Raw genomic sequence first — 17336 nt, forward strand, 5'->3', positions numbered from 1 at the left:
AGGATTGTCCAACTGTAACCAAGGCTGTATGCGTTGAAGTGCCCAAATGCAACCAATTTCTTCTAGAGTGTGTGACTGAAGATAGGAATTTGGTGACCAGAGAAGATCCTGCCAAGTTTACCTGCATGGTCCGGCTGCATGAAAACCGTGGTGGAGGTATGGGGAAACAGGGCTAGGGTGTCGCGGTGAGTCCCTCGTATGTGGATGGTGTTCCCTTGAAAATAAACTCCATGCATATCCGTGTCGGTGCCCATTCCAATCATATGCCAGGAAACTCTATCTTTTTTGCACATGGTTAGGCCCGGTTGGTTGCCAAACATAAAGCCATTAATAGCTAAATGAAAGGAAAACATAGTCAGAGCCCACAATGATCTTATAGGTACAGAAAACACGCCATTTTAGTTGAGGATTATTAGTGTGTGGGGGCAGTCTGTTCCAGTGCTCAAGTTTAAACTATTTACAGAAGATCCTTACTACCAAAGAGTAGATAAGACTAGAGAAAAGTCACACAGGGAATCAATCCAAATTGAAGACTAAACTGAACAACGAAGAATGAAAATATACGAAAATTGTGAAAACAGTATATTTAACCATGTATACACAAGGGCACAAGTCCTAAGAATCAATAAAAAATAAATCAGGTTTTCTCTGGCATAATTTTTTTCTGACACAATTATTTGATAGTGTAATATGATATCCTGCAATTTGCATTTTCATTTGGCAGTTTATGAAAAACATCATCCTTGTAAATATATTTATAAACTTCATTAATTTCCCCAAAGCCTGCTCTAGAACTCTTGTTATGAAAATCATTTTCTTTTGAGGTTCTTATCCTATTATCTCCTTCAAGTGTCCCTTTCTCACCTTGCTAATTCATTTCATTTTGTTTTTCATTTCATCTGCCAACAGATTTGCATTTGATTCCAAGAGTTGCCAGACATCCCTTTACTGATTTCTTGGATCCTGCACCATTGGAAAAATTCACAATTGATTGATATTGAACTTGCATGTCTGGTCAGAGGAGAGAGATTTTTTTTTTGCAGGGGAGTGGGAGCTGAGTTTATAAGAGGCCAATCTTTGAGTAAATACTTTTACCTTTTGAATACTTTCATTTCCCTACCTCAATAAAGTAAAGGGCCTTTGAATAATGATGACTTAGGTCATGAAGACCTTCTGTATCTCCCACAATGAGAATTGTTTTCCTCTTTTACATTAACTTCAGTCCACTGATAGTGACTACCTGGAGAAACGTCTTGAAAAGAATTTAGAAACCACATTCCAACTCTGTGAGGCATGAATATATTAACTGAATAGCACTTTTTGAGGGGAGATTACATGTAATTATGTCTCACGCTTGATGTCCCTGAGAGAGATCAAGATTCTATCCCCGCCCTACTCGTTATTAATGTCCATAGTAGGAAAGAACAACTATCACATTTATGAGTGCTCTTCATTTATAGTCCCATTATTAGAAAATATTACTTTTTATTTCTGTGTCTCTTTTTATTTCTGTGTCTGCAGAACCAGTGATACTTGGTAATTTTACTCGGATGTCTGGGATTATTAATAGAAAGTCTAAGAAGCCTGGAGGCTTCTGAGAAGAACATTGTCTTTTCTGGAAAAAAAAAATTTTGGTAATTCTTTTGCAAATAAATTATGTTAATTTTGTTCATTGAATGTTAAAGAGAGTTTTGTAATTTGGGGTGCTAATAATTTCATCCTTGGCTGCGGGTAGAGAATCTTCTCTTGCCTTGGAATTCTAGTTGAAATCCTCTCTTTCTGGAACATCCATTCATACATTCAACAAATACTTTCGTTTTCTATTTTGTTGTTTTTTTTTTTTCTAGTACTCTAAACATTTCCTGAAAGAATGATGACATTGCTGGTTATAGTCTCAGATAAAGGTAGCCAAAGCCCATGAGGAGGCCTGGTAAAGAAGTTACACTGTTTTGTCTTCTTGTGTAGCCTTGTCACCTAACCCAGTTCATATTTGTTGACTAACCCAAGAACTCCTGAAGGCATGGCCCCTTTTTTTTTTTCCCCCCAAGGACAGCTCACAAATCACTGAGGATGATCTTGAGGGAAGGAGGTCAACAAACACCTTTGAATATCAACTATATAACAGGTGTAATGCAAAGTACCATCTACCATGAGGTACTTTCTCTTTGGTACTGTTGCCATCATTCTTCCTTCTATTCCATACAAGTAAGCCTGGGGATAGAATTCAATTTATAATTAATGTAAAATTTAAATTAAAATACATTGTTTTCTTTGCACTTTCAAGGTGGCATATTCTACACATCCAATATATGAGAGTGTATTTCACACTGTCAAACCAGGGCCGGGCTGGATGTGACCCAGTCCACTGGGGCTTAATGCTTTCTCTTTACAGGCCTGTCTTATAATAAATGTCTTTTGCAACTTAGTTTTTCCATGAAGGAATTGCTATGTTTCCTCATTTCCACTTTATTCCACCCTCCCTTTTTTTTGGTTACTAGGAAGGTTGGAAATAAATTTCATTAAGGTATAACAACAATTTTGTAGACGATGGTATTGAAAGTGAGTTACTCAGTGCTTTTCATTGGCCCAAGGAGAGACTGTTGGCGTGGAGCACCCAGGACCATAGGAGTCTGTGAGCTGCCTGCTGTGGGTCACTTGGAACCTTGGACGTTTTTGGACTTCTTTGTGGGGAAGGGAGATTAGGGACTGTTTTGTTATTCTCCTGTAATATTTCAAAGGCAATACATAGTTGTCATCCTTGGTCCTAAAATGAGCAATTGGGCACCTGTTCTCTTAGAGTGCTTGCTTCAGGTCCCTTTGTTGAGCACGCCCTCTAGTAGTTGTTTGAGTTTGGACTCTTGCTCATTATTCTATCACCTTAGGTAATGTGCCCAATATTAATGAGAATCCTGTGTAATTCACAGCAATTACAAGGTGGCTTGTCACTGTTACAACTGATATAAGAGACACAGAGAAGGGGAATTAAGCAATTCCTTCTAAATAAGATCTGGGATAAGAATGGGTAACGTTTTACAAATTAGCACTTTGGACAGGCCTTCATGTACTTGATAAGAGACGCTTTACTATTGAATGTATATCGCTAATGATCACTTGGATTATCAGACTTAATGATGTGATTACAAACCCAAGGGAGGGCATTTTGTCAGTAATTTTGTACTTTTATAATGTACTGTGATCTTCACTAGTTCATGTTCTGTGTGGCTTCATCTCAAGCTAATGAAGTATTTCAGAAGTATTAATTAAGTTTCACAATCTCTCTGGGAGATAGAGAGGTTTCATCATACCTTCTGAGATGAAGTCAGGAAATAATTGACTCGTGACGGAGAACAATATCCAAGAAACCAAAATTGGGATCATTTAAAACATTCAAAACATTTTCACTTCAAATGCAATTATCCTTTCCCTTATAGAAGGGAAAGTCATTGTTCGTACCATGCATCCGGTTGGAGTTCACAAAATCCTTGTCTTCTTTGTCAACACTGAAGGGGCGCCATGTGAACCTCTGAATGTTTTCGTCAAGATACCTGCTCAAGTTCTCATCAAAGACTGTAAATAGTAGGTAAAATTCCTTGTCTATTCCTTTCTACAGAGAAGAAAGAAACAAATGTATAAAAAGTACAGCTTGGAGGAAACTGTTCTCTCTACTTCACTTTCAAAGTTAACACCAAGTAAATGAGGACCGACATCAGCCCTAGATTTTTTTTGGCTCATTTTACAAATCGGGATTCTGAGCATGATTCTGATAAATTCATTTATACCCTAAAATTTCATCTTCTTCATTGCATTCTTCTCCCTCCCCATTAGACTTGCTAAGAAGAAATAAGTCCTTATTCAGAAGCTTTTCTACACTGTGGGACTCCTGTTTTCGGGCTGGTCGTCACCCCTTTATTTTCCATGCCTCTGCCTCTCTGCAGCTGTCTTCCTGTCCTCACCCCTTGCCGACTCCAGCTACCCTGATCTTTTGTTCTTCTGTGACCATCCAGCTTCACGCCTACCTCAGCAACTTTTCATGTGCTGTTCCCATTGCCTAGAAGTTTCTCCCCAGTCTTGCCTGGCTCACTCCCTTACTCTGTTCTGTTCTCTGCACAAATCTCACCTCCTTGAGTACCCTTCCCTGACTACCCTGTGTAAAAGAGTCACCTGGCTTCCACACTGTCCGCAAACTCACCACTCACCCCCACTCGACTCTTCTTCATAGCACTTGTCTCCACAATAATATTTTGTTTATGAATTTATGTTTATGATCATTGTCCCACTGCATTGTAGCTTTGTGAGGGTAGGGACATTTTGGGTTCCTCTCTATGTTCCCAGTTTAAGAAAAAAAATGCCTGGAAAAGAAGGCACTCTACATGTTTTTGAGTGAAATAATGAATTCACATAACCCATGGGGCTTTGCTAAATTATGTTAACATAAGTTGAAATTGAGGGGACCATGGATTACTTCCTACTGTGTATATTCTTTTTTTTTTAAGATTTTATTTATTTATTTGACAGACAGAGATCACAAGTAGGCAGAGAGAGAAGAGGAAGCAGGCTCCCTGTTGAGCAGAAAGCCCGATGTGGGGCTCGATTCCAGGACCCTGGGATCATGACCTAAGCCGAAGGCAGAGCCTTTAACCCACTGAGCCCCCCAGGCGCCCCCCTACTGTGTATATTCTTAATCAATGTGTTTGAGCATGTAGCATCCTGCATTGTTGAAATATGCTTTTATTTAAAGCTGAACCAGAGAAGTGACTGTATTTTCTTTCCTTCAACCATCTTCCTATCTCTAATGTGTTCTCCTCCAACCCACCCTTTACCCTGCTGCCTGCTCTGGAGGGATCCCCAGCAATGCCACTGATCACATCTCTCGCCTACTGCAACTGGACAACACAGTCTAAACTTGGAGTGATCTGGTCCTTGCCTTCCTGCTCAGGCTCATCTCTTGGCCCATACCTCCTGGCAGTTTGACCAAAGTGAGGCCAAGCTCCTTGCAGCAATCTGAACTTGCTGTTTCTGCAGACCTCTGTCTTTCATGCATGCGTCCCTTCAACTTGAACCTCTGCCCACCTAAGTCAACCTTAAAGGCCTGTTTGGCTGTCCCACCTCAGTGATGCTTTCTTAATGTATTATCAAAGATGGGTACCTTTGCTTTATTCTTGCACCATCCCTCATATTCACTTACTGCTTTTATCATGTGCTGTTTTAGATGGCAATAATTTTAGATCATGAGCTATGAAAAGGAATAATGTAGACTTGAAATTTTTAAAAGTAAAATATAAAAAATTAGAGAGAAGTAAGAGGTCATAAGTATGTATACATACATATATATCTTTTTAAATTTAAAAATAAGATAAAAATAAAAAACTTTTTAAAAAATGTGTTTGTATATATATGTACACATATATACACACACACATATATGTGTGTGTATATATACACACACTTTTTTTTCACACATTTTTAAAAAAGATTTTATTTATTTGACAGACAAAGATCACAAGTAGGAAGAGAGGGAGGAAAAGAGAGGGGGAAGCTGGTTTCCTGCTGAGCAGAGAGCCCGATTCAAGGCTCAATCCCAGGACCCTGAGATCATGACCTGAGCCAAATGCAGAAGCTTCATCCACTGAGTCACCCAGGTGCCCCAGGTCAAATATATTTTTAAAAGAGTATGGGGTTCTAGACAAACCATAAGAGACTCTTAATCTCACAAAATAAACTGAGGCTTGCTGGGGGGTAGGGGGTTAGGGATAAGATGGCTGGGTTATGGACATTGGGGAGGGTTTGTGCTATAGTGAGTGCTGTGAAACGTGTAAGCCTGATGATTCACAGACCTGTACCCCTAGGGCAAATAATACATTATATGTTAATTCAAAAAAAGAGAGTGTGGGGTTCTAATGTCATTCTGCTTATCCACTGAGGAAACTGGGGCAAGTCATTTACCCTCTCTAAGTCCTAAATCCCTCATTTGCAAAAGGAGGATAAAAGTAGTCACCACTTCCCTTTTTTTTGGGTGAAAGTTAAATTAGATAATATAGGTAAAGTACTCAACACAGCATCTGGAAAATCCTAAGTGCTCAACATTAATTGTGATTATTATCTGTGATGCAACTGTCCATAAAACAAGAAGGAACTACTGAAAAGTGTTGAGTTGAAGAACCTCATCACTTGAAAGTCATTTGGAAGGTACCTGGGTCTATGAGGGTGGGAAATAAACCCAGGAAAAGGTTAGAAAGTAGGTGATAGGACCCTGTGTGATAGTTAATTTTATGTGTCAACTTGACTGAGCTGCAATGCCCAAATATTAGGTCAAACATTACTCTGGGTGTTTCTCTGAAGATGTTTTTGGATGAGATTAACTTTTGAATTTGGTAGATGGAGTAAAGAAGATTGCTCTCCCCAATGTGGGTGGGCCTTATCCAATCAGTTGAAGGACTCAATAGAACAAAAAGTCTAACCCTCCCACAGGTAAAAGGGAATTCCTTCTGCCTTTGAAGTGAAACATTGACTTTTTTCTGCCTTCAGACTCAACCTCAAACATAGGTTCTTCCTGGGTCTTAACCCTGCTGGACTTTTGTGTCTCCTGGGTTTCTTGCTTGCTGATTCTCTCTGTAGATCATGAAACTTCTCAGCCTCCATAATCATGTGAGCCAGTTCCTTATAATATGTCTGTTTCTGTTTACATATACGTCCTTATGGTTCTGTTTCTCTGGAGAACTTGGATTAATCCACCCCACACCTGTGCATGGAATGCATCTGAGTGATGGTGAGTACACCTCTGTGTCCACAGCACAAAGATCTTTTGTGAAGAGTACTTACATCAGTATAATTTAGGATCCCAGAGCAGCAGGGAAACTGGGAGTTCTGAATCATGATCCATCATACAACTCTGAGTGTTGAAATGTGGATACCGGAAGTGAGTTTTGCAAATAAGGTTGTCCTGGAATTTTTAGTGTCTACTTGCAGGCCACAAGTCTAATGTTTGAGTGTGTGTAATATGGCTTTTTCTGCTACCTAAACTTCTTTTTTTTTCCAATTTATTTATTTTCAGAAAAACAGTATTCATTATTTTTTCACCACACCCAGTGCTCCATGCAAGCCATGCCCTCTATAATACCTGCTACCTAAACTTCTTAATATGAATTTGAAGATGGAGTACTTATCTTGCATTTCATTTATTCAACCATAAATATCAGTTGAGTGTCAACAGTACATCAGACATTGTTGTTGGAAATGAAGATAAGACAAACAACTTTCCTGCTCCCTGCTACTTGTATTCTCATTAGAGGAAACATACTAGACACATAAAAAATAAAAAAAGAAAATGTCCTATGAAAGTCAGGGAATGTGATAGAGTATGACTTTTGCCTGGGTTTTAGGGAAGGCTTTTCTAAGGAGGTGACACGAAGAGCCAGCTATGCAAAGGTCAGGGGAAGGCATTCCCTGCAGAGGGAGCCTAAGAAAGAGGTACTAAACCAAGGATAAGGTTGGCCTGTTCAAGGAACAACAAGGCTTATATGGGTGGAGTAGAAGTAGGCATGAGGGAGTGAGGGAGATATATCAAAGAAGGGGTCAGAGGATGGCACATAGGTCTAGGCTAAAGAATATAGGTTTTTATTCTAAATGTGATAGGAAGTCACTAGAGGATGGTGTGTGTGTGTGTGTGTGTGTGTGTGTGTGTGTGTGTTAGTGGAGGGTGTTTAACATGGATATGACTTGATATTATTTGCATTTTAGAAAAGTCACACTTGCTTCCCTGTGAAGAAACAGATCACAGGAGAAACAGGGGCATGAAGAGGGGATGATACATGATCTAGATGAGAGCTTGGATGAGGCAAAACATAGTTTTCTTTTGTTTTGAATGACATTGGGAAGACAGCAAAATTTTCAAGGTTTCTCAGATTTGATAATAGTACTGTATCTAGACTAATTTCCTGACCTGGATAATTATGTTTATTTACGTCAGAGAATGACCTTGCTTTTCGGAAACACGCTGAGGAGATAGCAAGTCAATAACCTACCTCAAAGAGGTCAGGGGGAAAAAAAAAACAACTGAAAAATGAAGAGAAAGCTAATAAAGCAAATGAGGCAAAATGTTTATATTTGGGGAATCTGGGTGAGGGATATATGGGAATTCTTCTTGGGTTTTTTTTTTTTCTTGCAACATTTGTGTAAGTCTGAAATTATTCAAAATAAAAACTATTCAAAATAAGATAGGCATAGATGGCTGGAGAGAAAGAGAGTCAAAGTAGGGAGTCTGCTTAAGTGGCCATTGTAGAAGGCATGGGTGTTAGTGAAGGGCTCTATTAGCACCTGGTTAGATTCTGTGACATCGATTCACCCCTGGGAGAATTTCCTGGAAAGAGATACAAATACCTCTTTTTTGTGTTATCAATCTGCCTGATGAGAAGAGACCTAAGCTCTGACCTATTGAAGACCTGCTTAGCATGTGTTTCATAAGTACTTTTCGTATTGAAAAAAACTTTGTCTGGCCAAATGGATTTCTCTCTCAGCCAAGTCCCAGGTGTGGGGTATTTCAGGTTGCTATTAATTTTTCTTCATGTAAATGGACTGGCCATGAGTGGTGTTTGACTCAGACAACAACCTTCACATGCTACAAGGTGCTTCTAGCAAGCATCCAAAATGGATGCAATAGGGACAGAATCAGAACTACCTCACAGAAGTTTTCTGGCACTCAGTTTCCTGGGCTTCAGTATTTAGCTATAGGAAGAAGGGTATTGTATTGGGAAAATAAACAAAGTTGGAAATCCAAAGCCCTCTGTTACCGTTGAGTTTCACTACTTACTACTTGGGGTATCACTCAATGTCTTTGGGTTTCAGTTTCTTTAACTTTAAAATAGGAATGGTAATTCTGCTTTGCCTTATGTAACTTTGGGGTACAGTGTAACTGTTCAATCTTATTACACATGCATTATTGAGGGCCCACCTAGAGGACCAGTGACACATTGAGCCTCTAATAGATATTTCCACAATTGGCACTTTGTGCAGGGAAATGAAAATCTGAGGTGGACCAAGACACTTTGTGTCTTCTACCTAGAAATCCCCTGGAGCCTAGAAGTGGGTGCTTATAATGCTAAACATTATAAAATATACCATGTAAATAAATAGTCTTGCTATTTCTGATTGGTGAAATAAATTGAAATGGTTATATGATTAGATTTTACTCCTTTCATCAATGTGTTTAATATCATGTAGTCATAGCTTGAAATACCGTGCTTTGCCACACTAGTCAATGCAAGCAGCAATGCCTCCAAGTTGGGACTTTCAAGAAATTATCTACATGCTTTCTTGTGCCCTTGACTAGTGATTCACTTGCAGCTTACAGTGGTGAGTTACAGTGGTTCTCTACCCTGGCTACACACTGAAAAGCACCTGGAAATTCTGGTTTAATCGGTTTGGAGCACTGGAATAAAAGATGTTTAAAAGGTCCCCTTTGTGATTCTAACATGTGGCCAAGTTTGAGAAACCTTGTCCAAGAAGAAGGGGTCCCAATTCACAGTCCACGTAGATCTCTGAAGATTCTAGAATTAAAGCAATTCACAGGGACAGGGACCCACCAAATTCCAGCCACAACAAACAGAAATCCTGGGTTTCTGGGTGGGCATCTGTAACTTTCAGACCTTAAACTTACCTTAAATTTAAATTCAGATCTTAAATTTACAAAAAATAAAATACTCATTCTGTATTTTAAGTCAGTTTTAAGACGAAGGAGGAAAAATTTAAAAAAATTTTTTTTCATACTTGACACCTTATTATCCTCTAATCCCTAGCCATATTACTACTGCCCTCTCCCAGATACAACCCTGAGGAGAATTTAGAGCCCTTTGATGGCCTACCTGTGTCCCATCGGCATTAAGAGCACCCTTCTTACAGACTAGCAAGGGCCCCAAAAGGCCAGCACTGGTGTCCTGGATAGGCTCCACCGCTGAGAAGTAAAGATAGGTCAGACAGGGGGGATCACCTGCTGTTGGGCTTACACTCTCAGGCACCGTCCACTTGTATGTGAAGGTTTCACCTGGATTCACATGAGCCCCTGGCTTCAGAAATCCTGAGCAGATGAAAGATGAAAGTCACTCTCAAAAAAAGAGCCAAGAACATTAAATTTGTCAGACAGGGTCTTCCAGTCCTGGGGTCTCTCTCTGATGTATTTTGTAGAAGGGCAGTTGTTTCCAGTTGTGTATCTTACCAGGGAGCTCACTGCCACAGTCTGTTGTTATGAGATAGAAGCAGCTTAAATCCAAGGGTTATCTTCTTCCAAGATTACATTTAGTGTCTCTGCAGATACTCTTTCTTACCCAAATACTAGGGTTAGCAAATATGAAAAGAGTGATAATTGCCTCTCTACCAATTAAATGTAAATCCACGAACTCTCACTGAGTGTCTTCGTATGTGGAATACATTGTACTCAGTACTGCAGAGGGTACCCCAAAAAGTTAAGCAAGAGCCCTATCCTTAAACAGTTTGAAATCTAGGTTGAACTGGGAAATAAGCCAAATAACCATGAGATAGAGGAGGTAAGGGAAGACACAGGGTGACAAAGTTGGTAAGTGGCAGGTCTGGGATTCAAACTCAGGGCTGTCTGATTCTAAGACTTGGCACTCAACCCACACATTGGAGTGCCAAATGAACACGTTGAGTCTCTCCAGCCAGGCTGAGGCCAAACACTCTCTGCACCTTGTCCAGAGCTTTGCAAAATGGTACCCAATAAATTTGCTAAGGTAAATGATAGAAAACACAGACATTTGGGCTGTTACTGGTGATGTTCCTACACACACACACACACAGAGTGACTATGAGCCCTCTGACCAAGGAGAAAGTACAGAGGTAGGAGAGAAGTTGCTACATAGCAGGGAATGATGATGGGTCTGGGGAGGGGGAATTCTCCCTCCAGTTCTCCCTTTTCTCTTCTCTTACCATCACCTCAAAGCCTGCTCTGAACTGGGCCTAGCCCCATCCTTGGGCATGAAGTATCCCAGACATTTGTGATGTCTGTTGCAGGGATGGGGAAGACTTCCAAGGAGACTAGAAGGTTCTCAAGAGCAGTATCATGAATGGAAGCCTAGTTTCTGTGGCCACTGGGCAGAAGCTCCCTTTCTTACATGTAGGGAGTCTCTGCTACCTACTCTGTGTTGGGGAGGGCTGAATATGATGGTAAGCACATAAGACTGATTGTAGATAAATATTTGTCAACAGAGACAGAGAGAAGACCATGTGTAGGATTTTGATGTCAACCAAACCCTGGAAATCAGATTTTACCCTCAGCTGTCACCCACAGAATCCTGTGTAACCTGTGGCTGAAAAACTTTCCATCTTAGGGAAGTGGGGGTGACTGTGAATGTAACTCACTTTGAGACTTACTACATTACTGAGGGAAAAGGAAAGAAATAAACATTTCCTAAGTGCCTATTGTGGAACAGACCCCACTCTGAATTCTCTCGAGCTCCTTTCGAAGCCCTGTGAGGTGAGTGACACCATCTGCATTAGTAAGGAAAGAGTAAGGCACAAGTTCACACAAACTCTCAGGGCTGGTAAGAAAAGCATTTGAACCAAATCTACCCAGTTCTAAGTCCTCTGTTCCTTCATCCTCTTTCCTCCACGAGGTCAGGCTGAGACTCACCATCTATGTTTGGGGCTGCATCAGAGGCCTTGTCATAGATCACGCCATGGGGCAAAATACTGTAGGCTTTGTCGGCTTTGTTGGCAAAGGTCACTAGCAGGGTATCACCCACCTCTGCCCGGATGACGGGGCCTGAAAGATATCAAGAGGAGGAGGGAGAAGAGGATGAAAAGGGGCAAAGGGAAGTGAATATGGGCAGGAGAAAGAAGAATCATTCCATGTACATATATGCCCCACTAGACCTCTCCCCCCATTCAAAACATGACAGATGGTTTTATTCTACCAAGAATTCCAAGATGGGCTTCTGCCTCAGAGAGTCTCTTTCTTCGAGTAAAAGTTGCATCAACATACTCCATATACTGAGCCTTCCAATATTTTCCTCCAATTCTGTTGTCCCCTTGTGTGAAGTAGAACTCGGAGTCACTGTGTAAAGAATAGGAACCTGACTGAGACCACATCTCTACATATCCACCAGATGCCTTAATCATGGAGCTTCCTTCCATTATCTTAGCTTATTCACCCACCCATCTCCCCAGGAAAGATGGCCCAGTCTTCAACCAAGTTCCCAGGAATAGTCAGGCAGCTTTGAAAGTCTCCAGAGGGCTGGATGGTGGTCAAGCTCATTCCTTTCTTAGCCACCATACTTTCTTCCCCAGAGGTCCAGCGACTGAAGAAAACCCAGGTGAACTCCATACTTACCGGCACTGGAGTCCCAGAATGGCGTTCTACAAAGTAAAGAGCTAACCGGTTTCTTTCCAGAGTAAGTATCCCTCTCTCTCTTGCTGATGTCAATATGAATATTCTCTGCTTTTAGTAAGGTCTTTCATATCTGGCATGATTAAGGTATGGAGTGTCTAGTTAACCAAATAGTTTACTCAATGGAGAGTCATCGTATAAACTATGTACACGACATACCAAATTCCCAAGTTGTGCACTACAGTGGTGTGAATCCTGACCAGCACTGTCTCTCGAGGCCTTAGTTTGGCTGATCGTACCACCACTCTTGCAGTCACACAGTCTGACTTTGTGTTCTTTCTCTGCCTTATCTCCTTATCTTGTTCATCCTTCCTTCTCTGTACCCTTTTTGCCTCTTTTCCTTGCCTTTCTCCCCACTGCCACAACCCCCGTACCTGCCCCCTTCACCTTGTGTTTGCAACATTTTACGAAGCTCCAGCTACACACCCTATGCCCTCCCTCTTGCCTCGGCTCGTTCCAGGTTCTCCCTCAGCATACACGCTGCTACAACACTAACCTCCAAGATGGTAATTTTCACTGCCATTTCCTGCTCCAACATCTTCACCTGCTTACATCCTCCAATCAGATAAAGTTCAAAAGGATCATAGGACCTCTGGGGTTGAGATCGAGTTTACCCAATCCTCTCCCTATGGCTCTAGGCAAACCTCTACTCCCCTGTGCAAATTCCCCATCAGGTCATTTTGATCTCACTGACCCCTGCATCTAATGATTCACTTAAATAAACTCCACTATTCTTCAAGATTCTGCTCAAGTCCCATTTCCTCTGTGAAGCGTTCTTTGGCTATCTTAGCTCTCTCTGAACACCCAGAGAACTCACTTGTCCAAACAACTCATCTTGATCTTATTTGTCACTTGCCAAGTTATTTTTCTCTGTGCATACAGCCTCTTTCTGATCCAAGGGTGGGAACACTGCCTTACACCTCTCTGCAACCCTCATGTCAAATTTTTTTTAAGATTTATTTATTTATTTACTTATTTGACAGACAGAGATTACAACTAGTCAGAGAGGCAGTCAGAGAGAGGAGGAAGCAGGCTCCCCGCTGGGCAGAGAGCCCGATGCAGGGCTCGATCCCAGGACTCTGGAATCACGACCTGAACCCAAGGCAGAGGCTTTAACCCACTGAGCCACCCAGGCGTCCCTCATGTCAATTTTTTTTTTAAAGATTTTATTTATTTATTTGACAGACAGAGATCACCAGTAGACAGAGAGGCAGGCAGAGAGAGAGAGAGAGAGGGAAGTAGGCTCCCTGCTGAGCAGAGAGCCCGATGCGGGACTCGATCCCAGGACGCTGAGATCATGACCTGAGCCGAAGGCAGCGGCTTAACCCACTGAGCCACCCAGGCGCCCCCTCATGTCAATTTTTATGTTGTGTTTTCATATATCACATTAATTATCAGTTAAATATGCTTTAATATTTCCTTTTTTCTTTTTGACACAGAGAGAGAGATAGTGAGAGAGGGAACACAAGCAGGGGGAGAGGGAGAGTGAGAAGAAGGCTTCGCACTGAGCAGGGAGTCCGATGCAGGGCTCAATTCCAGGACCCTGGGATCACGACCTGAAGGCAGATGCTTAACGACTGAGCCACTCAGGCACCCCTAATATTTCATTTTTATAAGGTGCTTCAGAATTCTGGAAGACTTCTAAGACAAAATTCCCAATGCCAATCTCATTATTCTGTTTACAGATAAATACTAGCCAATCTAGAGTGTTGATATCTAACAGGTTCATATATGGTTCATACGGATTCTTTAGGTTAGGTTCAAAGGCATCAATCAATAAATAAATAAATAAATAAATTTACGATGAAACAAATGAAGGGTATCTTATCCATCAAAAAGAGAATTTTAAAAACATTCCCTCAAACACAAAAGGGATCATAGGGTAATAACGACCATTCTTGGTATCATACTGCACATTTTAAAATGATTTCACAGACATCATTGCACAGGATTCTATAATAACAACTCACAGGGTCCACATCCACTTACTTAATGGATTGTTAGATTTAATTTGAAAAATACTACATGCTATGAGAGGAAAATGATTAACGACTTGGGAGTCAGGGGCAGCATTACTTAAGAGGTAACATTAGGATTAGATTTTGAAGGAAAAATAACATTTTGCTGGATAGGTAGGAAAAGGACTCTGGGTAGAGAGGGCATAACTTAGCAGGCTGTATTGAACCACAAAGGGTGACTTTCCTTGGCCAGTTCACCTCCACTGAAAGAGAGCCCTGTCTTATTCTTTCTTCAAAACAGTCATCTCCACATATGCAAAGGCCTTATTCTATTCTCTGGCAGCTTAGTATTTCCCGTGGCACTTAGCATTGCAATTTACACCCAGTAGGTGCTCAAGAAACGTTTCATGAATGAATGAATGAACGTAGTGCTTTAATATAACCAGCCAATCATGACACAATAAATATTCCACCAATTCTCAGCCACATGTACATTATGGGGCTCAGAACCCTTTAAGTGGTGTCGCTGTGTCATCTATGGAGAAGGGCTGGGGACACCAGTGAGGTCCCAGGTAAAGGTCTAACAGGGTTCTCTCTTATGAGAAGGTTAGAACGGCCAGCAAAGAGTACTTACCTGCCAGAAGCATTTAGGGGAAGACCACTGAATTTGTTATAGCCTTGAGGAGCATAATCCCAAAGGACTTTTTCAGCCGCTATAAAGTAGTGCCTCTGTTGACCCTTCATTTTGGGGTGAGGAATATCACCTTTGCAGTTACCAACATTATATTGTCCCAGCATGCCAGCTGCAGAAGAGAGGAAAACCACAAGCCAGAGCATAAATGCTCACAAAAGAAATCTGACAGGAGAAGACGGCTAGATTTGACTTTGTAAACATTGAACGCAAAATTTTTTCATTAAAAACTTCAAGAATACATTTCAAACAGAAAATCAATGAAATACATGAAAAAATAACCTAGACTAAAAAGGTAAACAAACAAACAAAACTTTTGTACAGAAAACAGGACCTTAATGAAGTTAAAAGGGAAGGATAAATGGTGAGTGGGGGGATATTTTAACCCATAGGACAAAAGATTAATGTGTAAAAATATTTGGCAAATAAAAAAGAGGAAAGTAAATCTCCCAGTGGAAAATGGGCGAGGGACATCAATAGCGTATTCACAAAATCTTTCTAATACCATCGACCTATAAACACATGAAAAAAAAAAGTTCAATGTCAATAGTAACCAAGCGACACTGTTGTCCATTTATCAGATTGGTAAAGATTGGAAACACTAACAATTCTCAGTGTTGGCAGATAATGGGGAATGCTCACACCCTAAGGGCAATGAGTAAAAGGGAATTTGGCAACGCGTATCCGTCCATAGCTTTAAGAGCAAAAACAAACTCTTTGACCCAAGAATTCTAAATCTAAGAGTTTTCCTAAAGAAATATCAGACAAAATTGCAACATATCTGTAAACTGAGGATTTCAGTATGGTTTATCATAGCCCCCCCCAAAATGGGGGGAAAATGCAAGTATTAAGCCATAGAGTTTTGGTTGGTTAATGCATCATCTCCTTTGAAAGGACACTGGGAGGATTAATAATGACAAAGTAGCTCTATATTCACTGACATATTAAGAAGTGGGAAAAGTAAGATAAAGGGCAGTATTAATAGATTCATTTCATTTTATAAGTAACATGCATTTGTGTATAAAAGTCTAGAAAATAGAGAAAGAATGTTCCTCTAAATGTAACACCATTATCCTAAGACAGGCTTATTGATTTTTAAAATTAAGTGTATTTTCTAATTTTTTATGATAATTTTTTTCTGAGGGTATGGACAATTTAGGAAAAACTATATTTCAGTAATGTTCAAACACCAGCTTATGTCCACAACCACTGCAATCTTACTAGTCTCAAATAGCTGCGAATGCCTTGATTTTAGAACTAGTTTCTTCCTACATATAACAGCATGAGGTCCTGTAAGAAAAGGAATCTTGCAGTAGGAACGCTTAATATCCACCGTCTTAGGAAATTTCGAGTACACACTACAGTATTGACCATAGTCACTATGCTGTACGTAGGCCTCCAGAATGCATTCATCTTGCGTAACTGAAACTTTGTACTCTTTGAGATCTCAAGTGTTCTTAGCAGGGACGTGCACATACACACAGATAACCATGCAAAGTTACAGATATGTTAATTTGTTTGACTGTGATGATGAGTTCACAGTATGCATATATCAAAACATCAGGGGTGCCTGGGTGGCTCAGATGGTTGAGCATCTGATTGGGCTCAGGTCATGATCCCAGGGTCCTGGGATGGAGTTCTGCACTGGGATCCCTGCTCAGTGGGGAGCCTGCTTCTAGAACCCTCTGGCTCTTTCTCTGTCTCCCATGAATGAATGAATCAATCAATCAAGTTTCACATCTTAAATATATGCAATTCCTATGTGTCAATTATACCTCAATAAAACTGGGGGTGGGGGAAATAAGAATGGGAATCTTGTCTTGATCACTTTGTCTTCTCAGAACAGTATCTGGTACATATTTACTGATCCACTCAACATTTATTGACTTGAATTGAATTGGAATAACCCAACAGACTAATGTTAATACTAGATGCTTAAGGTTGACAAGAACAAGAATGTGTTATCAAAGATGCCCTGGAGAATTGCATCCCTGTACCTGCTGGAGACTGTGGGTAATGAGTCGGTATCCAAATTTAATCACACATTACTTCTCCTGTGTCTATTCCATTGACACCTTTTTTAAAATCTATTTTGTTTTCACCATCTTAGGCCAGCCTTTTTCTATGTCTAACTCTAATGTTGACAATCCTTCTTAACTAGCATCCAATGGCCAGAATCTCTCCACCAAATCCTTTCTGCACACAGATATCATACTTATCTTCCTAAATTGCTCACTGATTATGTCACTGATGTGCCTAAGGACGTGGAGGAACCCACTTGGCTTTCCAGACA

General features: G+C 40.6%; 1 protein-coding gene across 2 annotated transcripts in view; it reads right to left on the reverse strand.

The window, feature by feature from the left end:
* Positions 1 to 17336, reverse strand: part of HEPHL1 (hephaestin like 1) — an 88840-nt gene that overhangs the window by 44711 nt on the left and 26793 nt on the right. For both annotated transcript variants that reach the window (XM_044258303.1, XM_044258302.1), the window contains 6 exons: positions 14987 to 15155; positions 11922 to 12061; positions 11639 to 11770; positions 9858 to 10069; positions 3454 to 3604; positions 122 to 334 (listed from right to left, as the gene is read on the reverse strand). In XM_044258303.1, the coding sequence (XP_044114238.1) occupies positions 122 to 334; positions 3454 to 3604; positions 9858 to 10069; positions 11639 to 11770; positions 11922 to 12061; positions 14987 to 15155 (1017 nt within the window). The remainder of the gene's footprint in view (positions 1 to 121; positions 335 to 3453; positions 3605 to 9857; positions 10070 to 11638; positions 11771 to 11921; positions 12062 to 14986; positions 15156 to 17336) is intronic.

The sequence above is a fragment of the Neovison vison genome, chromosome 7, assembly GCF_020171115.1.
Source record: "Neovison vison isolate M4711 chromosome 7, ASM_NN_V1, whole genome shotgun sequence".
Classification (NCBI taxonomy): Eukaryota; Metazoa; Chordata; class Mammalia; order Carnivora; family Mustelidae; genus Neogale; species Neogale vison.